This window comes from Phragmites australis, chromosome 10 (assembly GCF_958298935.1).
Source record: "Phragmites australis chromosome 10, lpPhrAust1.1, whole genome shotgun sequence".
NCBI lineage: Eukaryota > Viridiplantae > Streptophyta > Magnoliopsida > Poales > Poaceae > Phragmites > Phragmites australis.
Genome location: NC_084930.1, coordinates 22,367,150 through 22,383,499, shown reverse-complemented (window position 1 = coordinate 22,383,499; position 16,350 = coordinate 22,367,150). Strand labels below are relative to the sequence as shown.

General features: G+C 49.7%; 1 protein-coding gene across 1 annotated transcript; it reads right to left on the bottom strand.

Annotated features, from left to right (window-relative positions):
• Window positions 1-14,670: 14,670 nt before the first annotated feature.
• Window positions 14,671-15,571, bottom strand: LOC133931152 (uncharacterized). The gene has a single exon (XM_062377957.1). The coding sequence runs from the start codon at window positions 15,507-15,509 to the stop codon at window positions 15,081-15,083; it is 429 nt and encodes a 142-aa protein (XP_062233941.1). The 5' UTR covers window positions 15,510-15,571; the 3' UTR covers window positions 14,671-15,080.
• Between the last annotated feature and the right edge of the window lie 779 nt (window positions 15,572-16,350).

Below are 16,350 nucleotides of genomic sequence, written 5' to 3'. Positions count from 1 at the left end.
TTCACCACCATACACGGAAGCGCGCGGTTCCATTCTTTTTTATTTTATTTGTGAAAGTTGCTTTTCTTTACATAGACACAATGCCACTTAAATCTTGTGCAGCCATCTTCACATTAGAGACGGTCAATACACCTAATAGACCTGCAGACGTGATCTACACCATTCTGAGCAACGAAGTTCAAGGAGAAGTCAACGTGAGCTTGCTCGACACCAGATTTGTGATTTTCTGCAGTGAAAATGACGAGAACATAAGAGCACGAGAGAAGTTGTGCCATCCCAAAAATGTGGAAAAACTTTCTTTCAAAATCTTATTTCCTCTTGCTGTTGTCGACTTGTCAAGTACTGGCTTGAATTTGGAGTAATCCGGTCTGTGTTTTTAACAAGATAGACGCACACACTCAATATAAACCACACTCAGATCACCCTACACGTACACGCACATGCACGTGCGTCGCCTACACACACTACGAATTAATTAGAGACACATACACTTCTATAGGATAGCAGTAGTCATTACTACCAGTTTTGAACATGCAGTGGTCATCCAGCAGTGATTCACCAAGGAGGCTACCCTCACATTTGCATGTCACAAGTTGCAAGTCGCGTGAAACATACACACACAGTTTGTAAGAGTCGAATCCACAACCTCTACTCTTGCACAAAGATTTCTTACCATCGTATCAATCACTAATTGCTAATAGCAATTAGCTTTTTTTGACTTTTTTTTCTAAAACTTTGGATGATTATTTGGGTATAGAAATATTTTGTCATCCGATTTGTATGAAAATTTTATGAATTTTTTAATATCTCACTACAAATATACAAACTGATATTTTTTCCCTTGCTTCAACATGAACCAACTTATATATTGCATATATTATCTTGTTACATGTAGTTACCACATTTATCTAACTTATATTTTTCTTATTATTTTGTATTTCATTTAACTTAGAACAAAGTTGGCCCATATGGAAGTCAGTGGAGTGCTCCCATGTGTGCAGTTCATATATACAAAATCTTAATCATTTTTTAGTGCTTCACATTACATATATTATCATTTTATCATATTATTACTAGGTTAATCCCTTTTCATGTAGTTTAAGAGTGCTAGATACTCATGTGTCAACTATGATGAAAAGAGTTAAGCCTGATAAATTATATGACTTAAAATAATATAATTATCAACTAAAAAGTTGTAGATGTTGTCGAGAGCTATATTTTTATATAAAGTCACTACAACAGAAATGGTCATCAGTACCGGCTTAAAAGCACCATCAGTGACGGTTTTTGAACCGACACTGATAGTCATGGACTATCAATGTCGATTTTTTACCTGGCACTGATAATGAGTATTAGTGCCGGCTGATGAATGAAAACCAGCACTAATACAGATAATATCAGTGCTGGTTTTTTATATTGATCCGGCATTGATAGCCCCTCCCCCCTTTACACTATGTAGCCTTTGCCGGTAACAGCAAAAATAATGTCACATAAAGCACATGCACATATAATCATCTCAGCACATAATGTATCACACACATACATAATTCATTCTCATCTCATCTCATTCATGCATATGTAACCATGTTATTTCACATGTCATTGACCACAGATCATAACTAATAATAGTTTACAAAAAAAGTTCATAATTAACAGAAGTATAGAACAAAAGTGTAAGAAACAATGTCATTCAATTGTTCTTGTTGACCGAGGACCCTAAACTACTTTTTTTTGCCTTTTGAAGAATGAGGTAACGAACTCCACGGGTCTTGTGAAGAGACGGCTTTGGCTGAAATACACCATTTGAAAACATGGTACCACCCAAACTCTGGAATGAGTTGGTCATTGATGAACCCGCTGAGTTGTTCCTAAATTGCATTGATTGTCGGCGGCGTGAGGATACCTGTTTCCAACTTGATGTCCTACAATTACTAGAATTGAAGAAATCAATCTATTTAAACACTAGTAGGAACTGAAAATTAATCAGCAATATCTATACCACTTACCTCAGCTTTGAGAATGTCACTATAATTGCTTTCGGTCCTATATGCATGAAGTCACATACATAGTAGCCACATAAATTGTTGCCCTGGGTTTGAAGCGTTAATGAAATAATTAGTTTGCCCTTGTTGCCCTGGCCGAGCAGGTGAAGCGAGGACAAGCCAAAGCCCCGGCGACCAGCGGCATTCTGACCAGCGCGGCCGAGGGGATCAGCCTTGAGGAGCAGCTGCAGATCGCGAAGGACGAGCTCGAACCCGTCGTCGCCGAGCTGGTCAACGTGAAGCTGATGATGCGAGACATCTTTCGTCAGGCACGGAGGTCCGTGAGTGTGGCCGGGCTCGGGCGAATCAACATGGGAGAGAAGGGGATGGTCCAAGAGACCATCGGCCACCTTGCCCTCGGCTTCGAGGAGATCAGCCGGTGCCTGAAGGCTCCTCCCTAGGCTGTGCAGGAGCTGGCATCTCGGGAGGGGCGCGCTCTGACCCAAGCAGTGGCCGAGCACGTCCTTGCCTGCTACCGGAGTCGAGACCCCACCTTCTCGCTGGAACCGGTCCGGTAGGGGGTGGTCGAGGCTGAGGAAGGAGCTGCCTGGGAAGCTGTCCGGGGCGTCGCCGCCGAGGTGGCGGCATGCTTTACACGGGAGCCGCCGCTGGAACCGAGCAACGAAGACTCCTCGCCGCCTTCAGAGCACGCCGACTTAGATTAGGCTTTTGTTTTTTGACTTGTTGTAAATATGGGAGTGATCCCCTCCGAATGGTTCTTTTTTAATATAATAGAAGCCTTTCTTCGGGATCGCAACTCCAATGTTTGTTTCAATGCTTGATGATGTCTTTTTGCCTTTCACTTGATGTCCCGAGAAGTACTTAGCCGGGCCGAGCCCGACCTTCCTTCCCCGAGGGCGAAGTGGCGCCGACCACTCATCGCACGAGTAGTCGGACCAATCCGAGCGTTCAGCCCCCGAGCCCTCGCGAGTCCACAGCTACTAAGTCAAGAGACAAAGGCACAAACTTCCTTGCTCGGGAGATAGGTCGATCCAGCACGGAGCACACCACGACCAGTGAACACTTTTTCACTTTGCGACCACTCAAACAAGCAGACCGGAGACACGTGCGGGCGGGAATGCGACCAAGAGTCCCCACGGTTTGGTGGGGTCCGGGCTAGGACGGACCAGAACGAGCACCGATAGCCCACCCCCAGGGTCTAGGCAGTCCCGACCACTCTTTGCTCAAGCGGTAGGATTACCCGAGAACCCTAGGGACTCGGTAGTGCCCGGGGTACTGCCAAGCTGGCCGAACACCACGACCACCATGAAGGACTTCGATCAAACATCGCTGTTCGTACGGTACACCTGACTACTATCTGTTATGTTGTTCTGGAAAAAGCAAACACGTGGGCAGGATTTTGTGCGCGAGGAGACTATCTTGCCAAACAGATTAGAATGCGAGGGTGTCGAGGATAACTCAGGAACAATAGTTTACTGAGTAAATAAGAATGTAAATTCGTATGACTTTAGCCACTCTCCGGACAGCTGTCAGTCTTTCGACCGACCGAACAGGAGGGATGCGCGCTCCGAGGTCGGGGTATCCGGGAACTTGGTTCCCTCGGACGGAGTGCCCGATCACTGGAAAGCATGAGACGGAGCCAGGGGCTAGGCGGTCTTGACCACCCATGCCCGAGTGGTAGGACTGCTCGAGGACCCTATAGGCTCGAGCAGCGCCCTGGGCACTAAGGCCCTTGCGGCCGGGCTGCTTTATTCTTAATTGTCGATCTGTAAGCTTAAGAAAATAGGGAAAGATTCTTTGTTTGGTGCGCTCTGGTGTGCGGTACTCATTATAGACTGCTCTTGTTTTTTACCCGAGACCTCTTGAATACTCAGACCGGCGAAGTATACAGACAGAGGCATAACCCAGAGGTCCTATGGTTCGGTGGCGCCCGGGAAGGACTGACCAGACCGAGCACCGACAGCCCGCCCTTGGGGTCTAGGTGGTCCCGACCACTCTTTGCTCAAACGGTAGGATTACCCGAGAACCCCAGAGGCTCGGTGATGATTGGGGTACTGCCATGGCACCGGACACCACAGCCTACCACAACAGACTTAGGTTAGCGGCAACTTCCTGCGCGCATACCGATCGGGATTCTTTTAACAACGGGAAAAATGAGATAGCGTGTTTTTCCCGCACAATTGAGCATCTCACCAGACAGATTAAACATATGGAATGGTTGGTGGTAGCCCCCGGCCAACTTGGGTGGGGGGACCCCCGGCCTGGTTGGCCCGAGCACAAACATGTCCACCTAGCGATAGAACTTGCGCAAATGCTCGATGCTCCACGCGTTTGGGAGCAGCTGCCCATCCTCCGTGGCCAGCTGGAACGAGCCTTGCCGCGGGACACCGATCACTGTAAAAGGGCCTTCCCACATGGGGGATAGTTTATTCCTTCCTTTGCGCGATTGAACGCGTCGGAGAACTAGATCCCCAACCTCGAGTGACTGGGCCTGGATGTGACGCTGATGATAGCGCCGCAGGCTTTGCTGGTATCTGGCTGCTCAGACGGCGGCACGTCGTCGGCACTCCTCCAAGTAGTCGACATCGTCACGCCTTCGTTGTTCCTGTTCGTCTTTGGAGTAGGCATGCACCCGAGGGGAGCCAAGAGTGAGCTCGAAGGGGAGGACCACCTCAGCACCGTACACGAGGAAGAATGGTGTCTCCCCGGTTGCGCGGCTTGGCGTGGTCCAATTGGCCCATAGCACAGCAGGTAGCTCGTCGATCCACCATTTCCCGTGCTTTGCGAGCACGTCGTAGGTCTGGGTTTTGAGCCCCTTCAGTATCTCAGCATTTGCACGCTTGACTTGCCCATTGCTCCTAGGATGAGCGACAGAGGCGAAGCAAAGCTTGATGTCGAGGTCCTCGCAGTAGTCCCCGAATAGGGCACTTGTGAACTGAGTGCCATTGTCGGTGATAATTCTGTCCGGGACGCCGAAGCGACTTGTGATACTGCGGATGAACTGAAGCGCCGTGTTCTTGGTAACCTTGATGACTGGAACCGCCTCTGGCCACTTGGTGAACTTGTCGATGGCGACATAGAGGTACTCATAGCCCCCGATTGCTCGGGGGAATGGACCCAGGATGTCCAGCCCCCAGACCGCGAAGGGCCATGACAGGGGGATGGTATGAAGAGCCTGAGCTGGCTGGTGAATCTGCTTTGCGTGGAACTAGCATGCCCTGTAGCGCTGAACCAACTCGAAAGCGTCCTGGAGAGCTGTAGGCCAGTAGAAACCTTGCGAGAAGGCCTTCCTGACCAGCGTGCGAAATGATGTATGGCCACCGCACTCGCCCTCATGGATCTCAGTGAGAAGCTCACCGCCTTCTACCCAGGTGATGCATTTCAGGAGGACACCGTCCGTGCCGTGCCGGTAGTGACCCTCGTCTACTACGGCATAGTGTTTGGACTGTTGTACAATCTTCTCGGTAGAGGCATCATCCCCGGGGAGGATATTTTCATTCAAGTACCCTCGAATCTCGTCGATCCACAAGGCATCTTGAGAATCGCCGGCAAGCGTAGCGCACTCACCGGGCGGTGGCACCCTGATGGGATTCCCCACTTAGGGCGCCGCCTGGGTTCCCTCAACTAGGCTTGAGGGTTCCCCTTCGTCCTGGTCGGCAGGCAGGACGGAAGGCCATGTGAGCCTTTCTTCAAAGGCTCCAGTAGGGACGTGTGCCCGAGAAGAGGCCAGGTGAGAGAGGACATCGGCCAGAGTGTTGTCGTGGCGAGATATGTACCGCAGCTCCAGGCCGTCGAAGTGCCTCTCCAGCCTCCTAACTTCCGCCACGTACGCCGCCATCTGAGGATCCGTGCACTGGTATTCCTTGGACACCTGGTTGACCACCAGCTGGGAGTCTCCCTAGACCAGCAGGCGATGAATCCTGAGGTCCACCGCAGCTCGAAGGCCAGCGATGAGGCCCTCATACTCCGCCATGTTGTTGGTTGCTCGGAAATGCAGCTGCACGACGTACCAGAGTACTTCACCCGTTGGAGAGGTGAGAACCATTGTAGCCCCCGCGCCTTTCAGCGTGAGGGATCTGTCGAAGTGCATAATCAAGTACCTGGGCGCGTCATGCCTGGGATATGCGGAAATTTCTTCATGGTCGATCTCGGGGACGGGCGTCCACTCCACCACAAAGTCGAACAGCGCCTGGCTCTTGATTGCCTCGCGACTGACGAAGTGCAAATCAAACTCCGCCAGCTCCACCGCCCACCTGACGATGCGCCCAGTGCCTTCTCGGTTCTGGAGGATCGGCCCCAGCGGATACGTAGTAACCACCGAGACCTTGTGCGCCTGGAAGTAATGGCGGAGCTTCCGAGAAGCGACGAGCACAGCATAGAGCAGCTTCTGGGCTTGGAGATATCTTGTCTTGGTGTCTCGGAGGATTTCACTGACAAAGTACACCGGCCGCTGTAGACGGTGGGCCCGGACTGTGGCTTCGCCCGAGGGCTTATCACAGCACCCGAGCTCAGCGGCGTGGTCGGGGCTGGCTGAGTGCTCGGGCTCAACTCCCTGGTCGGGAGGAATCGAGAGCTCAGGCTCGACTCCCTGGTCGAGAGGAGCCGTGGTAGCTAGAGATTGCTCGGGGGCGGCCGGGAGCTGGGACCCAGTACCTTGCCCCGATCACTCATCACGCTCCACCACCGGTACCATGCTCATGACATGAGGAGTGGCCGAGACGTAGAGCAGTAAAGGCTCGCCCTCGGAGGGGGCCACCAGTATGGGCGGTGAGGTGAGGTACTTCTTTAAGTCGTGGAAGGACTGCTCGGCCTCCGGTGTCCAGTCAAAGTGATCGGTCTTCTTCGGAAGTTTGAAGAGGGGGAGCCCCCGCTCCCCGAGCTTGGAGATAAAGTGCCCCAGGGCCGCCATGCAGCCGGCGAGGCGCTGAACTTCCTTAAGTCAAGCCGGGGTTCGCATCTTTTCGATGGCCCGGATCTTCTCTGGGTTGGCCTCGATTCCTCGGCTAGAGACCAAGAAACCGAGGAGCTTGCCCGCAGGCACCCCGAAGACACACTTCTCGGGGTTGAGCTTCAAGCGGGTAGTGCAGAGACTGTTGAACGTTTCGGCCAAATCCTCCAGCAAGGTGGCGCGGTCTCGAGATTTGACCATGAGATCATCAATGTAAGCCTCGACGTTGCGGCCAACCTGCGAATCAAGGGTAATGCACAAAGTGCGCTGGAAGGAAGACCCAGCATTGCACAAACCAAATGGCATTGACACATAACAATAAGTCCCCACCGAAGTGGTAAAAGAAGTTTTTTCTTCGTCCGCTATGGCCATGCAGATTTGGTGATAACCAGAATTTGCATCTAAAAAACATAAAAGATCGCACCCCGCGGTTGCATCTACAATTTGATCTATGTGGAGTAAAGGAAAAGGATCTTTTGGGCAAGCCTTGTTTAGGTCAGTGTAGTCAACGCACATGCGGAGCTTGCCATTGGCCTTCAGGACGATGACTGGGTTTGCTAGCCACTCTGGGTGGAGGACTTCTTGGATGAAGCCGACGTCAAGGAGATTGCTTACTTGCTCCCAAATGAACTCCTGGCGCTCGGGCGCCTGCCGCAGGACTTTCTGTTTCACCGGCCGTGCGTCCGGGCGCACAGCAAGGTGGTGCTCGATCACCTCCCTAGGGATCCTGGGCATATCGGACGGCTGCCATGCAAACACGTCGATGTTGGACCGGAGGAAGGCGGCGAGCGCGCTTTCCTATTTGCCACCCAGGTCACCGCCTATTCGGACGACCTAGGAAGCATCTTCGCCCACCACGACCTCCTTCGTAGGAATGGAGGCGTCGACGGTGAGTCAGGGTTTGAATGAAGAGGGTCCCGGGCCCCCTGGGTGTCCTTCGATGTTGGCCCGAGCAGAGACCAAGGCATAGTATAGCTGCTCGGCGCAAGAGACGGCGCTACCAGTCTCGGTGGGCACGGAGATGGGGCCTGCAGGGCCTGGCATCTTAACCGCGAGGTATGCATAGTGTGTGACCACCATAAACCGAGCGAGCGTCGGGCGCCCAAGAGTGGCGTTGTTGGGGAGGGGGACTTCCGCGACATCAAAGATGACGTTCCCCGTCTGGAAGTTGTCCCAGCTCCCAAATGTCACGGGCAGCTCGACCTGCCCGAGGGGTAGGGTGTGCCCGGGTGTCACCCCATAGAAGGGGAGCGACGACTTTAGACGCCTTAAAGGCACCTATAGCTTCTCGAAGGCCTCCCGAGGAGGTTTAGGCTGGCACCCCCGTCGATCAGCACTCTGCTGACCTTTACGTTGCAGATGGTGGGGGACACTACCAGGGGTAGTTGCCCCACGCCAGCAGTACTTGCGGGGTGGTCGGCCAAGCTGAACGTGATCGGGGAGTCCGACCACTTTAGGGGCCTTGCGGCCTCCGTCCTCGGGGACGCCGAGCACACCTCGCGCCACATGGTCTTGACACAGCAGGAGGAGGAGGGCGTGTATGCACCTCCATCGATGAAGGCGATGGTGTGCTCGGGCTCCTGGAACCCGAGCTCTTAGTTCTCTAGGGCGGCTCTATCACCATCGTCCCTTCGGCGCTCTTCGCGGTCCTTTTGGTGCCGCTCGATGAGGCCTTTGACCGTGCGGCACTCCGTGAGGTCATGCCACTCGGTCTGGTCGATCTGGGACCACTTCCCCAACTCCGGCCTCGCAAGAGCGGGGGCCCTTGCGGGAGTAGGGGCCCTCGTGGGAGCCAAAAGCTCTCGTAGGAGCTGGAGCCCTTGTGGGCGAGGGTCTTCTGTCAGCAGCCGCCCGGCGCACAGGCCGGCAGTTGGGCTCCTCCGCCGGCCTACGAATAGGGCCCTGAGCCAGCACGACAGGGGCAGCCTCGCACCTTCTTCTCTTTTTCTTTTCCCGTCTGTCAGAGCGGGAAGGACCAGGTTGATCGGCGGTGGGTTGCTCAAGGTGCGGAACATGCCACACCCGAGCCTCCGCCGCCTTGGCGCACTTGTCGGCCAATGCGAAGAGCTCCGCGGTGGTCTCGACTTCGTGCGTGCCCAGCTTTTCGAGCATCCACTCGTCGCGGACGCCCTGCCGGAACGCAACAATAATGGCGTGAGGGGTTATCCGCGGGATGGTGTTGCGGACCTAGCTGAAGCGTTGTATGAAGCGCCGCAGCGTCTCCCCCTCCTGCTATTTTACGGCGTGGAGGTCGCACTCCAGGTCGGGGCACGTGAATGTGCCCTGAAAATTAGCCACAAACTGGTGGCAGAGGTCATCCCAGGAACCGATGGATTCTGGGGGTAAGATCATAGGCCAAGAACGGGCAGAGCCCCTCAAGGCTACATAGAAATAATTGGCCATCACCTTTTCACTGCCACCTGCCGCTTGGACGGCGGTGGCATAGATCTAGAGGAACTCAACGGGGTTGATGGATCCGTCGTACTTCTCCAGCAGTTCCGGCCTGAACTTCGTGGGCCAGTTGACCCGACGGAGCTCGCTGGTGAAGGCCAAGTGCGGCTTATGTGTGCCCAGGAAGTTTAACACACAGAAGGACGTCATAGGTGAAGTAACAAAAGCAATACTTTATTTATTTAAACGTTCACCTCTTACAATAAAAGACTTTACCTAAGCAAAACTCAAAATTTAACCTAAACGACATCATCTAAACGACGGCAGCGGAATGAAAGCATTGGCGACCAAGACTCCACAGGCACCGACTGGAAGATACGCTCCTTAGAACACCAGGTCGTCATCTTGAAAATCCTCAAAGTCTTCCACTGAGCAGCATATGTTTTTGGTAGGAGAAAGCAAGGGTGAGCACATAATGTACTCAGCAACTGTGGTAAAATAATGACATGCAGGCTTATATCAAGAGTAGGCTGACACAAGGTATTATTTGCGTAAATGCGAGTAATGAAAACACATTTGGACTCAAAAGCATTAAGCAGTTATTAAATGAATGTAACCCATACAGTCCAACACGCAGCATACAAGGCTCCCTACCCTGCATACCACAACTGTCTTGTGCTCCCCGCACTAAGACCAAGACCACAACATCTAGTACTCTCTGTACCAGAATCAAAACCAAACCACCACCTAATCATGTGAGGATCCAAGTCTCTCATATCCGTGAGCACGGCTGTTATAACAGTTTTACACTCTGCAGAGGTTGTCCAACTTTACCCACGAGTCAGTGAATTCCATGTTGCCTTGTTTGCAAGACACTTAACACACGCCAGTGGTGTGCCGCCAAGAATCACTGTATGACACTTTCCACTAACCAGAGACTAATCCAGAGCATGTCTGCCCACTGGGTTTCACCGCCAAGCTTTACGCAAGCAACAGCTCCTACCCAGAAGCCCCCTTTTTGTGCTGACCCAACGCACACTGGACAGACTCTAATCAGTATGTCACACTTTACCCATATCAGCCTCATGGTTGGTACGTTACTTCTTGGGTTGTCGCTCCACGAACCGGTCCTTACTTAGGTTACTTGAGCAAACACTAAACCAGCATCATAACCATGATAACCATCAAAAACCACTTTGCTCAAGGCCTAAGGTTCCATGTTGCTAAAACATTATCATATTAATCATCATTACTGCATATGTTCATTAGTCAAAATTATGACACTTCCCAATATCCCAAAAGCAAGGCTAAGTAATCTACCCATAAAAGACTACTAACCATAAACCATCTAGGTTCCAAGAGATGATAAGGGAATATCTAGGGAAAACCCTAACATAGGTGACTACCCATCATATTGACAGACATTGCATGCAGTTTTGTAAAACAAAACATTTAAAAACATAGGTTCAATATGATCAAGGACACTTGCCTTCTCCTTGCTGCTGCTCAGTGTATTCTTGCTCTTGGTCTTGATGTTCTTCAAATTGATCCGGGACGTTATCGGCTAATCGCACAATTACCGGCAAACAAGCAAACAAGATACACTAAGAACAGAGCATAAAGCAAAAGAACAACGAGATAAAAACTTGCTAACAAGAAAGAGCACTGAAAAACGAATCCATCGACGCAAGAATCGCTTAAATCGGAGATACGATGGAAAAGTTAGGGCTAAAACAAGTCTAGGGTTAAATCTGGAAAAAGAAAAGGACTTAAATTGAATTATCAGAAGTCCAGGGACCTTTCTGTAAAAATAGAGGGACCAAAATGTAATTATAAAAAAGTATAAGGACCTAACTGTAAAAAGACAGGGCTCTTTTGTTATTTCAGAAAAGTTCAGGGGCTAAATTGCAAAATTACCAATTAAAGGATTTATCAGGAATTATTTTTAGATTGAAAAACCTCTTTTATGACGTGGCTGCTGACTGGTTGGACACATAGGCAAGAGGGTTGAGATGGCAGCTGAGGTGGCAGGGTGACGTGGCAAAACAGCTGACTGGGTTTAAGTGTAAACACGTGGCGCTACGCTATTGGTTGCTGAAGGGGTACGATTTAGATCTAATCTCGACCGTTGAGGACAGATCCGACGGCACGGAAAAGATCGGGCGGCCGGAGGGGAAGAATAGGGCGGCGCCGAGGGGTTCACGGCGGCGCACGACCGGATATCTCGCCGGAATCGGCTAGGGCTCGCCGGCGGCGACGACGAGCGGCGCAAAAGGTTCAGGGAAGCGCGGGGAATCCGTTTTGAGGCTTACCTCGGGCTTGGCGGCACAGAAAGGCGATCGACGACGGAAGGGGCGGCGGCTGCCTCGGGAACTCGTCGGAGAGGGTGCTCCGGCGGCGCAGGGGTCAAGGCGACGGCGGGGGAAGCTTCCGCAAGGGCAGGCGCGTGCAATGGTGGGCTCGGGCTGCGTGGTTTGGCTCTGGAACGGCGTGGCGGTGAGGGCGGACGAAGCGGCGGCGATGGCGGCTCGGTGAGCTTCAAATTCGATGACTAGGGCTCGGGTTTCGGCGATTTGCAGATGAGATGAGTTCGGGGAGGGGGTGGGCATATATATAGGTGGCTCGGAGGTCACGGGGCACCGCAGGACTCTTAGGCGGCGTCGGTTTCTCGCTCGGATTCGGCGGCGCGGCGGAGTCCTTCTCGGAGACGACGGATCTGACCGGCGGGTCCCACCTGGCGGCGGCACAGGTGAAGACGGAGTCTGCGCAGGCGTCTTCGGCTGGCGCGCGGGTGCACGACGCGGGTGGGCTCGAGCGCGCGACGCGGGACGCTGGGCCGGAGCAGGGGCGTGGCCCAGGCGGGAAGGAAGGCCGGGCAGCTGGGCCGGGGCTGAGGTGTGGGCCGAAAATGCAAGAGACAGCCCGAGAGAGGTTTTAACCTTTTTCTTTTCTTAAGACTTCAAATCCAAATTCAAATTCAAAAATCCAGGCAAAATCTCTTCAAATAAATTCATCAAAAATTCAAATAAAATACTATTTACCTAATTCAGCATGAATGCAAAATATTCACTTATATCGTATGTCATTTTCTTTTTCTTTCCTATAAAATAGGGTTTTCTCTCTTTTAAAATAAAATAATTAAATTCATTTGAACTTTAATAACTATTAAGAAAAATTTGGAATTAGAAAAAAATTAGGGTGTTACAGCAGCCCGGCGTGCCCGCTCGGTCAGAGCGAGTCTGACACAGCAGGGCGGCAGGCGGGGTGCCTTCGGCCTCGTGATAAACAGTACTTCAAAGTTTAATTTTGCTACTAGATAGTAGCAAAATTAAACTTCGAAGTACTGTTCATTGAGGTTTACTGTTCATGCACTATAAATACCCGCCCCTGAGAGGGCGGTAAAAGATTTTGGGACTGCTTCCCTTACCGCCTCCTCAGAGGGCGGTAGACGTCTAGTTTTGCAATTTTTTTCACGAGGAATCTATTTATTTAAATTTTTAATAAAAAAATATAAAAATAAAAAAACTCGTTAGGGCCACATCAGCCTGGCGGGCTTGGGTGCCGGCCGTCGCCAGGTGGGGAAAAAGGCCCACCTGAGCCTGCTTGCCTCGTAGTGGACGCGTGCTATTTGCATACCACTTAGTTGCCAAAGCCACTACCCTCCTCATCCTCCATCCTTCTGTACGATACCTACAAGCGTAGCAGCCGCAGTCTCATTTTCTATTATACGGGCATGGTCTCATGATTCCATGGGACTGTGATCAAGAATCCCTGTTTGTATGCTTCGATACAGGATGGTACTCGTGAGTTTACGGGACTCGAAATCAAAATATTCTTATGTAGCTTCCAAGGGATCCAATGGTTGTCATCGAATGATCAAGGTTTGGATGCTCTTCTTTTTTAGAATTTGTTGTATATTATTCTTTTTCTTCTTAGCAAATATAGAGACTCTGGTATCTACACTAAAAAGACAATCACCATCGAATTAAAATTAGCATCATTACTGATTTTTAACTCGCAGTGAATTAGCGGCAGTAATAATCATGTTAGCTTATGAACCGGCAGTGATAGTAAGGATCACTGTCAGTTCAAGACTAAAACTAACAATGATAATTTATCCACATGTGTAAAAATACTATACCGTAAACTCTTCAGTATGAAAATTAGCCTTAAATTTCTAATAAAACATGAGACTGGGACCCATACCGAAATGTTTGAGAAGAATATTTTAAATGATGAAATATTTGTTATATATCTTACGGTATCTGAGTGACTATAGTAAATCTAAATGAATAGCGAAAACACGATTGTCTTAAAGAAATTGTATTTTCTGCCACTCATTTAGATGTGTATATTGCCACAATGTAACTTGAACTAATGACAATATCTAAATCTATATTCATAGTGATAATAGTAAGTTTAAATGAATGATAAAAATACAATTATCTTCAACATATTTATGTTTTTTTGTCATTTCTTTAGATCTACATATTACCACAATCTTTAATGCTCATACAACATTCGCTTCGGAGATGGAGAGATGAGCTTGTTCAGATGGGGAGCCGACGACGTCAATAATGGGCTCAGAGACAGCAAGGGCTCAGGGGAAATAATGGCGGCTGTGAGTTGGCTCGGGAGACAGCGAGGTGGCTACTGGCTCGGAGATGGTGAGGTGGTTATGTGGAAGCTGGGCAAAAGGAGTTGAGGCGGCCGAAGTGGCATCAGTGACCGTCGCACCACTTCAACTGCCACTACCCTCGGAAGCGAATTCGGGTGATTGAAAATGAAGTGAGATGGGGATTGCTTAAGGAAGACGGGCTCTATTTATATAACAACTATCACTGCTAGTTTGGAATACGAACCTTCAACCATAATAAATAACATCATCGGCTCATGTACCTCAATTATTGCTATGTCGATTTAGAATATGAACCGATTATCACTGTCTGTTTATCATTATCGGTTTAGAATACGAACTGGCTGAGATAAACATTATCACTACCGATTATTAAAGGCACGTATTTTTATGAACCAGTAGTGATAAAAATTATCACTGCGAGTTTAGAATATGAACCGGCAAATATAAACATTACTATTGTCGCTTATTTAATGCACTCCTTTTTATACATGTCTCTTTACGAACTGACAATGATAATTTGAATAGCACTGTCAGTTTGTATTACTAACCGGTAGTGATTTATCATTGTTAATTTATAATAAAAATTGACAGTAATAACTACTATTACTATCAATTTTTACTGGCTCTGTTTTTTATGTGCACTTGAATTTACGAACCGATAATAAAAAGAGGTATAGATGACTCTTTTTTTTAAGTAGTCTAGTACTTTTATTACATAACACATAGATGCCTCCTTCACTGTTCTTCACTTACTAAGATGCCTTTTCTCCTACCAATCTATCCCCAAAATTTCCTTGATATTTTACCTTGTACTGTTTTCCAAACGTAACTTTCTTATAGCAATGATCTTACTGAACAATATACATGAACACATACTAAACACTGCTACAAATTATGTTCACCTGTGGTATATAACACGTATAGTTCATTGCTGCTGCTCCACTTTTTTGCTAGCGTGAGTACGTCCCATTCGGAAAAGTGAAAACAGAGAAGAACAGCAGAGAGAGGCTCGGACACACGTAGATCGATCGTTGACTTGACGCTGAACCGTGTAGGCAAGGAGCATGAGTCGAACCACCGAGCCATGCGATGGCATAGATCATCTGGAGGTGAGCATGGCGGCGGTGCAGGAGCTGCCGGACCTGAACGGCAGCGGCGGGAGGCCGTAGTGGCAGCCGAGCAAGTACAGCGCGAGCCGTTTCTTGGCCCTCCTGAGCAGCAGCAGCTTCCCTTCCCCCCACTCCACCACGGCCACCATCACCTGCCTCTTCCACCCTTTGCCGCAGCGCTTGTCTCCTCTGTCACAGTCGTCGTCGCCGCCATCGTACGCCCTGCTCTTGGTGGCCTCCGCGCTGGCGTCGCCCGGCCCCTGCTTCTCGTCCGGCGCGGGCGACCAGTCCCACTGGAGCGGGTAGCTGCGCAGGAAGACCCTCCTGGTGTTGTAGTCCTCGTACCGGAAGCTCCTCGTCGGCTTCACCGCCGCCGCCTCCTCCTCCTTTGAGATCTTCCGATCGAAGTGATCCTCCATTGCTGCCGGTGATGCTCAGAGAATAGCTGATACCAAGCCGATGCTGGCTGAGCGCCCAATGTGATGTGTATATGTATATATGGGCATAGAAACCGCAGATGGCCACGTCACCTGTATATTTTTTTTCTTTTTTCCCTTTGGCCGGTTCCGATCTCTTTTTAAAAGATTTCGCTTTGTTTGATGGGCATGGCACGGTGATGTTCTGCATTAGTTTGCAAGAGAAGAATTTGCTTCTACGGGCAATCTGATGGCAACTGCTATCAGGATATCATTTAGGGCATATAGTTTTAAAAAATTATGGTATTGAGAAACTGCAACTATAGAAACCAGATTCACATAACACCATAGTTTAGATAAAAAAATGTCTTAGGTGGAGTTTTCAAACTCTAAAAAGTCCACAATTTTGTTAATAATATGGTTTTCATAACTACAAGATTTGTTACATCTAAACACCTTTAAGATTTTCAAAACCGAAGTATTTCCCAAACTGCAGTATTTTTCCAAAACTTTTAAAATACTTTGTCTCCATACATGGCGTTGTTTGTTTCAATATGCGCGCGGCTGTCTAACTTTTGATACCTTCATCTGGCGAACGGAACGCTCAACGAGAATTGAGAGGGGCATTCTCTGACATCGACTGACCAGTGGACTCCACGTAGTGCAAGTGTTAGATGGTCCCACCTGTCAGCTGCAGACAACAGATCTCTAAGACTGTTCTTCCGTGCCGGACTAAACAACTGCAGGTGTGTGCGAGCTGCTGGAACGGGTCCAACTTGGAGATCTCCGGCCAACGGACTGTAACATGCATCTCTTTCTCGAATATCTTTAAGCCAACTTAAAC

What these genes read in the sequence shown, in the direction of transcription:
- LOC133931152 (XM_062377957.1), bottom strand. Translation starts at nt 15,509, where the DNA reads ATGGAGGATCACTTCGATCGGAAGATCTCAAAGGAGGAGGAGGCGGCG.